The 17,081-nt window shown below is 45.4% G+C and overlaps 1 protein-coding gene across 1 annotated transcript; it reads left to right on the plus strand.

Annotated features, from left to right (window-relative positions):
- Positions 1 to 3,079: 3,079 nt before the first annotated feature.
- Pou2af2 (POU class 2 homeobox associating factor 2) lies at positions 3,080 to 8,516 on the plus strand. Its single transcript, XM_063256830.1, has 3 exons — positions 3,080 to 3,086; positions 6,717 to 7,063; positions 7,762 to 8,516. Exons 1-3 carry the CDS (start codon positions 3,080 to 3,082, stop codon positions 8,164 to 8,166), a joined length of 759 nt encoding a protein of 252 aa, XP_063112900.1. The 3' UTR covers positions 8,167 to 8,516.
- The last annotated feature ends 8,565 nt before the right edge of the window (positions 8,517 to 17,081 follow it).

Below are 17,081 nucleotides of genomic sequence, written 5' to 3' on the forward strand. Positions count from 1 at the left end.
CCGAGGTCAGAAAGGCCCGCGCAGCAAACGGTGTGTGGACTGCGACTCAGAGAAGCCTCCTGCACGCCGGCCCTGCTCACCACAGCCATGTGAGCCGCACAGGAAGGTGCAGAAGTGGGAGCACAAGGAGACATTCCTGAGACGGAGCCTGGGGCTCCCCCCACCCCTTCTCACACTGCACAGAGGCCAGAGCAGAAGGCCGAGGGCAGGGGCTGACACAGCCCTGGGGACCCAGCTACACAGAGCCAGAACTGGAGAGTGACCCCGGGCCATGGGGGCCTTGACAGCTTGGGAAAACGGGTCTGGATGCCAGTGCATCAGGGCACCCTGGTCCGAACCCACCTCGGTCACTGCGTGGTCCACGGCTCCCTTCTGCCACCTGAAAGTGTTGATTTAGTAAATAGGAAAACACTGAAATCAGAACATCTTTAGACAGATTTGAAGGCGGCTAAATCCGCATCAGCGTGCAGTAATGGCTCACCCCGTGTTGTTTCAGTTTCTGTTGCGGACAAAAATGTGAAAATATCAAATGGAAAAATTCAAACATAACAGCTCATCAGTGTTTAGTTGTGCACCCTCCTAGTAGAGACAGGAAGCTGTGCTCACTCACTCTGCCCTGCTCAGACAGGGGTCGTTCTTTGTTGGATGTGTCTGCACTGTAGACGCCACCCCGCGAACCAGTGGCCTCTCAGGTGTCAGACTGACCTTCACAGCATCGCAGCACTGATGCGCAGGTAACCTACATTCACTTACGAACGGCCTCAACATGTGGAGGTGATGCTGGCGACTTTGGTACAGTTCGTTTATTATTTATTATTGAGCTTTGTGTATGTGTGGAGCCGGGGATTGAACTCTGTGCCTTCCTTCTGAGCTACAGCAACAGCCCTTGTTTTGTGGTAAAGTGTCTCAGGCTGGGCTCGAACTTGTGATCCCCTTGCCTCAACCTCCCAGATGCGAAAATTATAACGGGGTACCACCACACCCAGATTTATCATACCTAACTTATAAATTAAACCTTAACCATAAAATATGTATGAGTAGATAAAGACATTTTCATAGAGTTCAGTCCTGTCCATGGTCTCAGGCACTCACCGGGACTCAGCACATGTTCCCCACAGCTCAGCAGAGATTACTGTGGTAATACTATGGTAATCCTTTTGTCAGGCACTATTCTAAGTACTCTCTGTCGCTGATCTCACTTAATCACCCAAAATGCTGCAGCTAATTAGAAGCAGACCTGGAATTCAAACACAGACACTGTGGTTTCAGAGTTTTGCTCTTAAATACTACACTTTTTGTAAGCGGCCGGAGAATAATTGCCCTGGAGAATATAGAATTCGGTGTCAGGGCTACAGACCGAATGCCTGTGTCCTCCTCACAATTCCCATGCTGAAGCCCTAATTCCCAGCGCGATGGTTTTTGGAGGTGGAGACACAGGAGGTACTTCGGTATGAGAGTGGAGCCTGGAAAGAAAAGACACAGACCGATGGACTCTGTCTTCATGACATGAAGACAGAGAGAAGCCCGCTCTGTGCTAACCGGACAGGGGGCCCATGCCAAGACCTCAGACCTTCTGCTCCGTAAACTGTGAGGAATACGTTATCAGTGGCAGCAGTAACCCCTGAGTCTCTGGTGTTTTCATGTGCTGGAGCTGAGATGGCTGGGAAATGATTTGTCTTCAGATACTGAAAAGCTGGACATAGAACAAGGGTTAAACTTGTTCAGTGTGAACCAAAGAGATTATAACTAGGAAATGACTCCTTTCAGCACCCTTGGGAAAGTCAGAGGTCCCCAGACAAGAACTCAGGCTAACCAGTGGGTGCTGAACTCGCTGGCACTAGGTACTAGGTACATCCAGTTTTACTAATACGAAGAGAAGTAACCACTGAGCAAGTGGTTGAATGAGAGTTTACAGCATTTCTTGAGTGGATAGGACCGTGAGGTCGGGGCTAAGAGCTGAGGTTTGCAGCTCGGAATGTGGAGGAGTCTTAATTTTCATGGCAGCTACAGTCACTTACTTTGCCTCAGGGCTTCTTGAAATCAGAATTTGTATTCATACCTGAAATCCCCTTCCTCCAGGATGTTTCCCCCTGCAGCCCTAAGGTCACATCACCCAGCTTTCCCCGAGCACGGCACCTCTCACGCCACCATGGTCTGCCTGTGTCGTCCTTGGCCAACCCTGCATTAGCTCTCTAGGGCTGCAGTAATAAATCACAACAAATGGAATGAATTAAAGAAGGAGCAAAATGCTGTCTCGCAAGCTGAAGGCAGATGTCTGGAGTCAAGGTGTGGACAGGGCCGTGCTGTCCGGAAGCTTCCCGGGGGAGGATTTCTCTTTGCCTCTTCCTAACCTCCAGAGGTTGCTGGCCATCCTCGACCATCCATGACTTGAGTTTACGCCATTTGTATTTCCGCCTCTGTCATCACATGACCTTCTGGATCGACTCCAACTCAATATAACAGCTTGATTTCACTAATTATGTCGTCAAGATCTTACTGCCAAATAAGGTTACATTCATGGCTACCAAAGTTGACGACTACAATCTATCTTTTAGTTGGACATAAGTCAACCTCTCACATCCCCCAGCCTCCCACATCTGGGCTTTTCAGAACAGCATTGCCATTCCATGTGTTTTTATTACATCTATTATGAATCACATTCTGTTTGGATAAATAAGAAAAGCCACAGTCAAGGTTCCTATACCCAGGGAGCTTTTATACTATGTGGAGCCCAACAATTAAAACTAGCTATTCAAGGTTGAAGCCAAATGCTAGGCGTATGCATAACACGTGCAAATGCATTTGTAGAGATACTTAATATATATTAAGAAGGAGCATTAATGCAAATAATAAAACACTTTCTGGCACGCTTACAAGAATCCACAAGTTTGGTTTCCCTGTGTCTTGACTTCCCCAACCCAACTTTTCAAGTAACATCTCCGAGTATCAGAAAATGAAACTTGTAGAATATAGTCCTGGTGTTTCAATTAATTCCAAACTTGCACCTACAGTAGAAAACACTTGTGTTCTGCTTCCCTTCCAGGGCAGTGTGAGTTCTTCCCAGCCTCCGTTCGTCGGGATGCCAGGTGAGTGCTTTCAATTTAGCAGGCTACTAATTCCCTTGAGTTCAAACTGAGTGTTTGCATTTTTTACTGTGTTCCTAAGTGCCTCACATCCTTAGCAGCTTTGCTTCTCCACAATGAGTTTTTTATACACTGTCTCATCCGTGCCACCTTCTGCGAGTCTGCTCCCACGCCTCTGGTTGAACTGTCGTGGCTGCCTCAGTGTCCTGAACTGGCTCAAAATGTTTAGTTTTCATGGTCATCTGAACTTTGGAGAAGAGCCGGAAGTGGGGCTGTGGCCCCAGTGAGGAGGGTGAGGACCCCTGAGGTTTGCACCAGCCTCTTTTCCTCTGGGCGGCACTGGGCAGCGGCACTTAGGGCACTGTTTCTCGCACCTCCTGAAGATGGTCAGGCGGGAAGATTCCAGGGCTGTTACAGAAAGTGGGGAGAAAGATGAGCGTGTTGGCGGTCAGGGTGAGTAATGTGAGCAGGACTCATGATAATGGGTCTTTACGGTGATAAGTATTTTTAAATTTAAAAAATAACTTCAATTGTCTTAAGTCACAAAATCATGAAGAGAGAGCTCCTTCAACCATTCCTGAACTTAGAACCCAGGGTGTTTTGGAGGAAGCCTTCTGATCCTCTGCCTGGAAAGAGGTTTTTGGGCAAAGACAAGAGCATTTACAGGTTTTATTTTTAGTATATGTTTGCAAAACACAAAAGAAATCATCAGGGGATTTGGTACATATTGTATCTTAATTCTTTTATTTCCTTTTCCATTTGCCTCCCTCCCATCACTCCCCAAATTCACCAAGTCTGTCTTCTTGTTTCATATATATTTGCTTTTCAGATTATTTATACTTCAAGTATAAATACTTCAAGAGAAACCATGTGATAGTCAACCTTCTGTATCTGATTCATTTTACTCAGCATTATGGACTCCAGATACCCAGTTTTCTGCATGTGACACAGTGTTGTCCTTCTTTAGGGCTAAGTGGTACTCTATTGTGTATATATGCATTTTCTTTATCCATTCACTTTTAAATGTCTCATTCTGCCACCAAAATCTTATAGAGGATGTACCCGCCCCAGATCGATAGAGAAAGAGACCTGGGGGAAAGGTCTATGTTTTACCATATGTTGGGTGCTCTCTGTATGTCAGGCAGGTAGTTCAGAATATTGTGTTCATTTCAGGGCATACAAGAGCCAATCAAAATACAGTGTGTGTTTAAAACAAAAATATGATTATAGTAAAAGACACATTGTCATTAATCCCCTTTACAATACTCCCTTTCAGTGTAAATGCTTTATCCCATAATTCTTGCCACATTCTGAAAGTCCTCTCTAATGAGTACCTTGCACAAAGTTTGATCTGAATATGGCGAAGACTACTACTGAGTGCCACCCAATGGAAAATCAGCTCTTAAATTATTACCATGTGTTCTCATCAGCTTATTCACTGAATCTTGTCCCGTGCAATTTCTGGCTCCTCCTCAAACCCAAAATGACCAGGATACGTAAATGTTTTTAATCAGTTCAGGACACTGAGGCAGCAATAACGATTCAGCTAAAGACTTTCACCAGAAAAGACATCCAGCACTGCTTCAACAAGTAGCAAAGATGGGGTTAGTGTGTTTGAACTGAGAGGGCGCCTTCTAAGGGGGTTAACGGCAATGTGTCTTTGATAAATTTTTAAAATTCAACTATTTGCTATATTATTGATCCCATCACCTATGTCCCATTAAATGTTCCTATGGGGATGGGAAAGGACATGGTGAATACGAGTGCTGGGTACACACACGCACACACACACACATACACACACATGCACACACACATACACACACACAGATCTCTTCCAGATATCAAACTTAAAAGTGTCCCAGCCCTTTCCAGTGCTTGAGCACCTTCAGAGGTAGAAAAGGGAGAGAAAGAAAAGCCGCAGAGAAGCCCAGATACGGTACATGATGCTTCTACACTCTGTTTCCTGGTGGTATTTATTATTATTGGGACTTGCTTGATCTGCTCTTTTCTACCGAAGGAAGTTTCTGCAGTTTCTCTTTTCAGTTAGAATTATCCTTTCTCTTTTTCAAGAGAAAAAAGATATGCTCAGAGAGCAAAGAGGTTTTGGGTTTTTTTTTTTCCTGCATAATTGTTTTTGAAAATTGGAAATACCAGCGTGACGGCCTGAAAGCCTTGTTTGCTCTTCGTTCTGTCTCAGCCCTAACCACACCTGTGAATATGAAATCACGACATGAAACAGAAGCAGATTTATTGACACTAATTTACATTTGCATAGATTGTTTTTCTCCAGGAGAAGTATGCGTATTATTAGAACTCTAACCACAGCCTTCAAATGCATGAGTAAATTAGACATTTGGGGTCTGGAGTTTAAGATGGAAACGTAGTGAATTTCAAAAGGAAATCTGGTTGTTTCTGCTAAATGAATGAATTGGCATGCAGTTGTGGAAGGGGACACTATGTTCCTTTGTTTATAGAAAATGCACACGATATGAACTCTGCCACCAGGGACTTTGCAAGCTGACTGGAAAGAAGCGTAAGAAGTGAAAATATAAGGAGCATGAAATGAAGTGCCCTCTCAGGAGGCCAAATTCTGAATCAGTCTGACCGAGTCATAACAAGCAAAAAGGCCTTATTGAGTTTGTCTTCCTCCCAGAGGAACAGCAAATAAGGAGGAATAAAGGCCTTCTAGAAGTCCTCCTCCGTGCTGGAGGAAGGCAGAGAGGAAAGCACTTGTATTTTCTTCCTAGTTCAGCCTTTTGTGACCTCACCAAGGGTCTTAGCTAGCTGACCACACCTGTAGCAGTTGGAACACCGAAGCAGTCAGCTCCACAGACCTTGAGGCTTCCGATGACCGTGTACTGCCTACTACAGCTGAGCTATGGGGTCAGAAACATCTTCTTCCTGCCAGAGTCATAAGCCTGTCCTCAGCATCAGCTCTCCCGGGCTCCCACCCAGGGAAATGTTCTGTACTGGGGACTCTTCCTAAACCTGCCGTGCCCAGGGGAGCTCAGAGAGGAATTCGATATGGCCACACGAGGGCAGCAGATAACACCAGCCTCATCAAAGCCTGAAAACAATTGTGGTCCTCTAAATCTGGCTTCTGTGCTGCCACGTTACCCCAAAGCTAGACGACATACTGTCTTAAAGGCCAGTGCCCAAAAAATTAGAAGACAGAGTACAGCCTGCCTCTGATCTGAGGTGCAGCCATGTGTATAACCTCACCCAGAGATGCAGCATCTCAGGCCAAAAGCAGACTCTTGTACCAGTCCTGTGTATTAGGGAGACACGCATAGTTCAAAAGTCCTGAAAAGACTTTTCTCGGATAAAACGTCGATGCCCAGGGTGCTCTGACTTAGCTCTGCAAGCCCAGCTCCGCCCCAGCATGGTCCAGCGCCCAGGAGGTGCGCGGTGCGCGCGCTGTAGGGGTGCACGGTGCGGGCTTCTGCACCGTCTCAAGTGAACTCACGCCAAGCCCCAAGGCAGAGTGAACTTGAAACACGTTTGAGGTGCAAGTGTTTTTAGTGTAACACAGCTTTATTTCGCCCCTTCCAAGACCTCCGTCCACTGCCGTGTGAACCGGGTGTCCGGCGCGCTCCAGGAACCCCGCCCAGGCGCCCTGACCCTGGGGAGGGGTGACCCCGGTTTTCCCTCTGACCACAGGGTCGCCGGTCCTGTCGGGGTACTACGGTGTCCGGAGGTCCTTCCTGTCCGACTCGGACTTCCACGGCAGCAAGCCGCTTCCCGGCGACGCCCACAGCCCCAGCGCGGTGAAGCCCTTCGCCTGCGAGCCGGCGGCCGCGCAGGGTCCCGGGGTGCTGCCCGAGCCCGGCCTGGCCGAGCCCTTCGCGGACCCCCGCGCGCTCGCCCCCGGCCCCGGCCCCGGCCCCGGCCCCGGCCCCGCCGCGCTCTTCGGCCCCGCGCCGCTGCCGCCGCTGCTGCCGCCGCCCTTCGCCGGGGACCCCGCTCACTTCGTGCTCGTGAGTACGCGCGGGGCGCCGGGCGGGGTCCGGAGCTGCGGGGCCCCGCGCTGCAGGGCAGTGGGTGGGGTGCACCCCAAGGCGGAGCGTTAGACCCCAGGGCGCCGCGGCAGGGCTTCCACGCCGAGCGCCTGGCCTGCTCCTGTGCCTTTAGCACTTACAATAACAGGAAATATTGACGAAAGCCCCATTTTACGTATGGAAAAAGTGAGGCGCGCAGAGCTAAGCGCGCAGTGGGCGGCGCAACCGTGAGTGAAGCCGGCGCACCCCGAGCCAGGCGGGCTGGAGAGGCGCCTCCGGGCTTTCCCCTCCCGCTGCAGGCAGCGCCCCCGCCGGGCAGTGGTCAGAGCCTGCGCCTCCGGAGGGTCAGGTCAAACTCTCCCCAGCAGTGCCAAGGGTACTCCAGACCTCGGAGCGGCGCGAGGTCCAAAGCAGTGCAAGGCAGGGCGCTGCTGTCAGCAGCGAAGTGCCCGGTAGGTGTTGGCTGTGCGCTCACAGCTCCCTCGGCTGATGTTTGGGGGAGAATCGCCCCAAGCACAGACGGGGAATCCGGCTCTGGAGTAGAAAGGAACCGACTCCTCCTGCTGGTGTGTGAGGGCGCAGCCGCCTCGCACCCCGACCTCAGCTGGGGGCGCCAGGCGGCTGGGGAGGTCCCCGCCCTGCAGCAGAGTAACCTCAGAGGCCTCTCCTTTCCTCAGAGGGACTCGTGGGAGCAGACGCTGCTGCCCGATGCCTTCAGCCAGCCGGACCCGGTTCCCACCGAGGCCCTGCAGACGCTGCCACCCAGCGCCAGCTGCCTCTCCCCGCTGGAGTCCGTGAGCAGCACCCAGCACAGGAGCGCGAGCTGGGGCGCCTCCCTGAGCGGGACTCAGCCCTACTCCCTGCACACGCTGGAGGACCTGCACCACGCACCAGGCTACCCTACCCCACCGCCCTACCCCTTCGCCCCTTTCATGACCATGTCAAACGACCTGCTGCCCAAGGGGTTGTCTCTCTCCCCAGATGAGGGGACAGACGCCTCTTCCCTTCATGACCCTTCACCTTGGACGAAAGATGACGGGAGTATGGCCTGGGGCTCCTACGAATGCCGCCGAGCTTACTGAGGGGGTGACCAAAGGACTTCTGGGCTTTTTTTCAGTTGGCACTGTATGACACAGGTTGTTTTAGGAGTGCCTGCTCATTCAGAGCTGGATTTTTAGGACAGGTCACCATTTGTTAATGGACAATGGCACTGATTTGTAATTCTCCTCTCTGTAGCCCCACTGAAATCTGACCAATGTTAGTTAAATACATCGTGGACCCGGACCAGGTTCTAGGGAAACAAACTTATGGGGAGGTCAGGGGGCCTTATGGGGAAATTTTAGCAACATCTTACACTCTGAATCTTCTGCGTTTTGGGCTCCAATTTGTTTTCCTAAATTACATTAAAAAGTTTTTGTAGATCATAAAACATGATGATTTTCCTGTCTGCTCTTTGTCCTAGTTTCAAACTATCTGTATGCTTTAGTAAAGAAGAATAGATAGAACATGGTTAGAACACATGAAATGAAACACCGTGTAACTCTAAAAATTTAATTGTTATGCACATTTGCCTCATTACTGGAACATGTAAAAATATAATACTGTTTATAAATGCTTTATTCCAGGTAAGCTAGTGTGAGGTCAGGAGACTATGATTTTGCAAATGACATTAGCTTTGCTCTAAAACCCAGGATGTCCAAAAGTGAGCCCATCTCCAAAAAGACCAAAATTGTTTTCTTTGTTCAGTGATCACCTTAACTAAACTATACCTTGTCTCTCTACCGTTGTCTGAGTGGCTGAGTAAAATGGGCATTTGGCAGACAAATAGGAATCCGTGCATACTAAAGAAAAATGTAACAAGTAAGATTAAGCTGTTAGCAGGAAACAGGGTACAGAATGCTGAGAAGCCACAGGGCTCTAGAGAGGTATGCGTTGTCACAGGTGCATCAGGAGCACTGCACACAGCATCTCCTGACCAGTGAAGGAAGGCCTTGCTGGTGGCTTCCTGGTCAGAGAAGTATAGCTCTTCCTATATAAAAATAAGAAAATGACATCTGAGCAGGAACCTGCCATGGGTGAGTCTCACGGGTGAGCTGCCAGCCCCATAATAATCCCTGCCAAGCAGTGCACCTGTCCACAGGCCACACCCATCATAAATGCCCTGCACAGTTGACTTTGCAAATGCGTGAGTAGAGACCTGCAGATTACACCTCCACCCTCGCTCCTATCTTCCTGGCTCCACTTCCTTCTCCTATCTTCTGACCCCCTTGGTCCCTCTAACCATCTTCTGGAGGCTAAGGTTCATTTTCCACCCAAATGACCAAAGTTCCTCCATCACATCTCTGGTCAGTGTCTTATACTCTCCCCAGCTATGTAGGAGTCCAGAAATTCAAATTAAAGGCTTAATTCACACGTAGAAGTGCATACATGATATTTCCTCTTCCCCAGGCCTTCCAGGGTATTTTCTGATCCACAGACACTCCTAGTATAGGGAGTGCTAGCAGAAATGCTTGGTTAGGGAGTCATCCTCCGTCCCACCTGGGACAGCGTTGCCCGGGGGCAGATCAAGAAGGAGCTTCCCCGGCTTCTGGGTGGCACTGTCCCACCTCCCCTGCCCCATTCCTTCTGGCCACCAGCTCCTTTTTGGTAGCCTGATACATATATTTTTCTTTTTAAATTCCAGTTATAATTGGCAAGCAATAACTATACATTTATAAGGGTACGATTTGATGTGTTTCAATACATGCATATATTATATAATGACTAAATTGGTTTAGTTAGTGTATATATCACTTTAAGCATTTATATTAGGATTTTTTTAAGTATTTTATACATTAATATTGATCACAGTCACCCTACCATGCAAGAGCATACGAGAACTTACTCTTCCTGAGTGTAACTTTGTACATACTGATCAGCTTCTCCCAGTCCCCTGCCCCACACCATCTTCAGCTTTGTGTAAGTTATTTTACTCTCTATTCCATGAGTTACTTTTCACATTTAACACGTGAATAAAACTGTGCAGTATTTGTCTTTCTGCAACTGAGGTATTTCAGTCAGCATGTCATCCAGGTTCTTATGTGTCATTACAAATGACAGGCTTTTATCTTTCTGTGGCTGAGCAGTATTACACTATACCTATGTACCACATTTTCTTTACCTGTTCACCTGTTTATGCACACTTCAGTTGAATCCACATCTTGAATTTGTGGTTACTGTGTCATAATAAATTCCCAAGTGTAGAGAGCTCTTCAACAGTATAGAGGTTCTCAGAAAAATTGGAAATGGAATCGCTATATGACCCAGCAGTCCCACTACAGAGTAGATACCCAAAGGAGATGAAACCAACCCTGAACTTCATGCTGCTTCATGTTGACTCTGCAGTGAAAGGTGACACCATCAACCATGGAACAGACAGCTACTCTTTCTTAATTCCCTGTGACTTGGGACTGAGTCTTAGCAGTGTCTTGGGAAGAGCTATCTCTCACCAGGGATTACTCATACCTGGATGGTGGGCTCCCTGTGTTGGAAAGAAGAGAGCTGGCCCTTTCTGCAGTTAGGGGTTTCCCTGGAAGCTTTCAAGCTCCTTTTGTAGATTGGTTGTGTAAGTTTATAGGAACTATAGTCATCACTGCTCATCATTTGTCACCAAGTATAGCCAACACAAAAATATTTGTGTAAATAATATATATGTGCCCACTTACTTTTACTTCTATTTGATTATAATAGTAAATATTAGAAATAGTCATATGATTTCCCTTGTTATTTTCTGCTCATTCACGTATTGTGCTCATTCATCTCCTGACAACTCGAAAATGAATTGGTTCTCAGATAAGCAGAGCTCAATACCAGACCTTAAGACTCAGAGTGAGTGCAAAGATCTCTATATTCTTCTTAAATCATCTATTATAATTGATTTTTAATGTTTGGCATGGTTAACATTAAAAACGGAGACATACAGAGGCCCACATCCCATCTGGTTATTAACCTGTTCAGGTATCTAACTAAAATGGGTTGGAGGAAGCAAAAGTTAACAAATTCCAACTTTTAAATGATCTTTTAGAATTACTTAGCTTGACAATGTGTTTCTGTATTTTATATTTTAAAGTGAAATAAAGCTACCTTATGGCAGGGATATTAGTTATTTTTTCTATCCTATTTCCCATTTGAGTACTCTCACTTCTCCACTGCATGTGGGGACTAATCACACCTTTTCATGTGGAAGACCAGCGGATGCAAAAAAGCACATTTTTATCTCCCTGTCATTTCTTAAACCTAATATTCTCTGACCCTCAGCTGCAGAAACTTACAGAGCTCAGATTCAAAATTCCATGTCTTTTGACCCTGTGAAGATATAGGATATATTTAAGATTTAAAGGAAATAGAGATAATGATGTTGAGTTCAAATTACTAAAGAAAGCTGACTAGATCATGCTAATGTCAAAAAGAAGTCAAAAGTGAAATTTGTTCATGCAAAACTGCAATACAGACAATCATCTCATGAATCACTGGAAACAGACACTGGCTATAGTTGAACGTGTTTGTATTTCATTTACAAAGTTATTCAAACTCAAAAGAAAAAGAAATGAAAACCACATCTTTACCTTGTTTATTTAATAAATACTTTAAAATGGCCGTTATGACTTGCCACAGATCAGTTAATAATACAGTCTCATTGTACTATTGTGGAAGAAGACTGAAGTGCTCTAAAAGAAAATCCACAAAGGGAAGAGAATTGCTAACCTCAACAGCAGGTCCGTATTTATGTGTAGATAAATATATAGAAACAGGAAAAAGTATTTGTGACCCTCTTTTCAATATATAAATCTGAATAATACAGTTATAATGAATAAAACCTCAGTCATTTAAATTACTGCAAAAGCAGTTGATGGCCAATGTTAAGTCAAATACTGGCCTCCTCTTCTAAGGCTTAATCATTGGGCTCTGTCTAAAGTAGCCTTTCTATGCAGCTCAATCAACTAGTCATCTTACACATCATGTTCAAGAGCCATTGACTCTAAACAGGTTAAGAGCAGGATCATACACTCTAGATAAAGAATGAATGAATGTGTAGCTAACGGAGGGGCGATCACGAATGGCTCAGCCCTGTGTCCGCAGCACCAGCTCAGGACCCAACATTGGCAGGTGTTTAGTAAGTCTTTGTTAAACTAAAACTGTACCACTAAGACACAAAACTGGTTTGCCCCTAACCTTGTGTAGCTTTCCATAACCCTGGTTAGCTTTCCGTAACCAGTATATGAGAAAATTCTTACCACCTTTAGAATTTAATATTAGTCAGATTCTGCAAATTTAGATACATGAATACTGGGTTGCTATTCTCATATATTTAAGATGATTGATTTAGTACTATTTTCAAATGTCTTAAGAAGGAAAATTATAGAACCTTCCAAGTAGCACAGAAAAATGTTGATGTATTTGTTTAGTGTCTATACATACTATAAAATGTTGCTAAGAAATTTTTATAAATAAAAGTTATTCTGCTTGGTATTTCTCTTATGTGATTAAAATAAGTGTAATGAATAAATCAGGAACTAAAAATCTCCAAGAGTCAAGCTAAATAAATAATAATAAAATCTTCTATAGTTATTTGCAAATGATGACACCATGTTAATTTGCTCTCTGATACAGAGGTCTCTAACCATAACCTCTAATAAAAAGTATACGTTTGCAACATACAATGTTATTGTCGGTATATTATAAGTTCCAAAAGGAAAAACCTGTGAATCAAACAAATATTATCTAGGAATTAGTTCTTTTGCATTGGGAAAAATCAATAAATGTTTCTGCTAACTTTTCGCCTAATCAAATATTCTTAAGTGGAATAGTCCAAAAGGTTTTAATGTTTAATAAATTAACTTAGTCATAAGTGAAAGATCACACAACCATTTTATTTTCTAACCTTCTAAGAACCTGGTGATATATTCATAGATTTCCATCAGGAATTTTTGGGTAGCGCTGGAGATTAAATGCAGGAAGCGCCCACCTATATCTGCAGCCCTTTTCCATATAATTTTGAGATGGAAACTGGCTAAGTGGCCCAGCCTGTCCTTGAACTCTTAATCCTACTGCCATAGTCTCTTGAGTAGCTAAGATTACAGGAATGCATCACTGCATTTAGCACTATATTCTTTATATTTTTTGTCTTAAAATATCACATAATAAAAATGGCTTTTTGGTTTTGTCTGGTTTTGTTTTTTCGGTACCAGGGATGAAACTCATGACGTCACACTTGCCAGGCAGACACTTATGCCACTGAGCTAAATCCCCAGCTAAAAATGTTTTAAGAAAAACATAAACATTTAAGAAATGAATGACAGCTGGGTGGGGTGGTGCAGGACTGTAACCCCAGCACTCAGTAGGCCAAGGCAGGAGGATCACCATGAGTTCGAGGCCAAGCTGGGCTACATTGCGAGTTCCAGGCCAGCCTGAACTATATATATAGCAAGACTTTGCCTTAAAAAAATAAAAATAGAACAAAACAAAAAACCTAAACAAAAAAAAAAATGAATAGCAGTATTTTTCTTATCAAATGCTTACTCCTCATGGAAACTTCATATGGAAAAGTCAAAAGTTTGAGTTATATCTTATGAGAATAGCCAGAGTCTGCATACGCTGTTACACAGCTTTCATCTAATGGGCTCCCTGGTCGTTTTTATCTGGGCCAAATATTCATTCTAGGGCCCAGTAAGCCCTCGCTTCCTCCATGTACTCAACTTTTTGGAACTTGATATTTCCCACAAGGTTTGGTAACAGTGTCTCAAGATTAAGTTGACAAAAGAATTTTGCATTAATAAAAAGGATTCAGAGCTATAGTCAAATTTGCAGGGAATAAGCTACCCCTTTATACTGAATGTCTTTCAGTGTGTGTGTGTGTGTGTGAGAGAGAGAGAGAGAGAGAGACAGAGAGAGAGAGAGAGAGAGAGAGACAGAGAGACAGAGAGACAGAGAGAGAGAGAGAGAGAGAGTTTAATAAAAAAAAAAACCTCCTGCACTGGGGGGGGAACGTAATACTCTACAGTGTCATCTGCATGCAAAAGACTCCCAAAATCCTTTCAATTAAAATATTCCATCTAAAACTCTGAATACAAATTTGTCCTATTCATTCTGGATGCCTCTATTCCATATTCCTATTCCCATTCCTTTTCTCCAATAAATCTTCCTACTCTTAAAAAAAGAAAGAAGGAAATAACTAATGAATGAACTAAATAACCCCATAAGAAAACAAAGTGTGGCAGCGGCAGAACAGAACGGTTGATGAGAACACGAGGGCTACTTACCTCTGCATCCCTGTACATCACAGCGTGCCTGGTGCTCAGTTAATACCTAGCTGGGTGATGGCCCAGTCACCGGTCACAGTATTTTTCTAGCAGCATGAGCTCTAGTGCACCCTGCCAGCGAGGCTACTCACACCACAGCGTGGCTGCCTGCCTTCTACACAGTGAGCTCCCGTTTCCTCTGCACAAATTCTGCCAGGAGCCAGGACTTCAGCCAAGTGCTGCAGAGGCTAGACACTCGCAGAGGGGCTGAGAAAAGGCCCTAAGTCCCTCTCAGTACTTCAAAAATACCTCTCAACACCTAATACTCAAAGCCCGCATTATATCTGTAAGCAGATGAAACTGTTACAACAGATTGAACTCGGTAACTTTTTTTAGTAAAATCTCCCTGGGGAGGAGCAACCTGGGGTTTTAGGTACCATCATGACTGCAGGGCAGTTACTGTATAAGTGTCAGTGTTTCCAGTCTGAGAAGCACAGATTGTCACTACTGGCATAATTGACAGTTTCTCCTCACCTCTGGACAGCCTCTTATTTCAGGGCCTAGTGCTCCCATAAAAGTCACAAGCCATATGTTGTACTGCCGTGGGCTCCTTGTGCATACTTGTAAAACTCATGGCACCAAGCGACACCCTCAGGCACAGCACCAGGGCAATATGTTTGTATATCTTAAGAGCAATGTTTTTTCAGTGCCAGTCAAAACTCTTTAGTGAGTCATCAAATTATAATGGTGACTCCTAGCCAAGACGTACTTCTCGTAAATGTGATAGGAAAGACTGAATATAACAGAACGTACCAGAATACCTCACACACACAGGTAGACGTTATTTCATGAAGAGCTTCTGTGGAAATGTGGATATTATTATAGTTATATGTAATGTGTAAACAATTCCTTATTGTGGGTTGAAGTCGAAAAAGTTTAAACATTTCTGTAACAAAAGATCAGAAAACAGAGTTGGGGATAGAGCTCAGCAGCACAGTGCCTCCCTGAAAAATGCTACCTTGTGAGTTCAGCACCAAAAAAAAAGTTGTGTAAGATCAGAAAACAGTTAATAAATAGTTAGAGCAAGGAATTATCAAAATTTGAATAGCAACTCTGCCATTTATGTGCAAGCTGCTATATCCCTTTAAACGTGTTTGCTCATGTGTGAAATGGGGGCACTCTACAAAATGATACCCAGTAAACAATGCGGGTGACTTTAAAGAGCCTTTTATGAGAACCACCCAACTCTGTGGGCATGTGGGGTCTCGGGCTTGAAAGGGTGGGTTGCCTCAATGACATCACCCATTCAGATCTGTCAGACTCACAGGACCCATTTAGAAAGCATTGTCCCTTACCTCCACAAGCATGGTGTTCGGCCCTTTAATGCCCATGTTGGAGTTTTACAGTGACACACACACCAGGAAGCAATGCCTGAATGTTGGCCTAATGATCTCGGCAGAAAGTGGGGAAGGGTTCTTTTTCAAAACAACAATCAGGCCTGGAGAAATCTAGTTTTCTGAAGCTGCTGTCAATCTCAGCGATAGCAGCAAACACAGGAGCTCCAGGATTGCTGTCATGGTTTAGGCAGAGGCTTCTGGACGAATGGACAAACAGGACAGAGCGCTCTTTGCTCTCTCTACAGAACCCACGACTTCCAAGCAGTGTGGTCCTGCCGCCCCGGCCCTCTTCTCCACCAAGCCTCCCAATCACTAGCATCAGCTTGCACGATGCGCCCAAGAAGCACGATGTCTTCTGGCATCGCTTTTCAGCTCCACCTTGCAGGTGGGATGCGGAAGGACATGAAGCCTGTAAGTCTGAGAAAGCACCCAGAACAAGGCAGAAAAAAGAGGTGTGTCAGGAGCCAAGGAAAACAACAGCAACACAGAAAAGAAATGGGGGGGAAAAATGAGGGAAAGAAAAACAAACAAGGTGGAGGAAGTGTGCAGGTTTTAAAAAAGCAAACCCAAAATTAAGAATGAAAGCAAAAAGAAAAAGAATAGAAAAGATAAGAAGCAGAAAAGACTATGAGGACAAGAGACCGCCCTGATTCCAAGCACTGGCCGTTGTCCTCTCTCTCCTCAGATCCGGCCCTCAGACCCGGCTTCTGTCTGGGCATTCCAGGGCAAAGGCCTGAGGCCTTTAGAGAAACACGCTCCATGAACTGATACATCCATCCTGCCTGCCAGTGCCAGGCGTTATCGCAGGTGTCTCCACCCCTGATCCTTTCCCAGATATGTGGCCCCACCTGCCTCCTAATCCTTGTCAATCAGTCTTGTCCCCCATTCACTGGAAGACATCCTTTTACTGAGCTCAATTATGTTGCAGCCCACATCTGACATATTTGAGGGCATTCAGGTATTTCTCAGGTTTAGGCATGGTTTGTTTGTTTGTTTGTTTGTTTTTGCATTTCAGAGAACTCAAGGATTGAAAAGCAAAGGCCTGTCACCATCACGTGGTCTGGCCTCACAGCAACATCCTGTTTGCAAAGGGACCCTCCTCCCTCCCATTGCTCCGTCTTATGCCGCTGCCTTCCCCTAGAAGCTACCGAGGGATCCGGCCTGCGCTTACTTCCTGTCTGGATGGCTCTTGCCTGTTCCACCTTCCAAACCACAGGCAAAAGCTGCAGTCAGTGATTGGAGAAGATGAGCCAGCACAGTTCGAAGGCACTTGTAAGGGGCTCAGAAGGGCAGTCTGATCTCAAATCCCCTCAAAGTGAGAAG

The sequence above is a fragment of the Cavia porcellus genome, unplaced genomic scaffold (assembly GCF_034190915.1).
Source record: "Cavia porcellus strain 051 isolate PalLab524CR breed Dunkin Hartley unplaced genomic scaffold, mCavPor4.1 scaffold_9, whole genome shotgun sequence".
Lineage (NCBI taxonomy): Eukaryota > Metazoa > Chordata > Mammalia > Rodentia > Caviidae > Cavia > Cavia porcellus.

Bases quoted from the DNA above. Each gene is read 5' to 3' on its own strand.
- Pou2af2 (XM_063256830.1), top strand. The intron at 7,064-7,761 runs GTGAGTACGCGC...TCCTTTCCTCAG, and splicing joins ACCCCGCTCACTTCGTGCTC to AGGGACTCGTGGGAGCAGAC.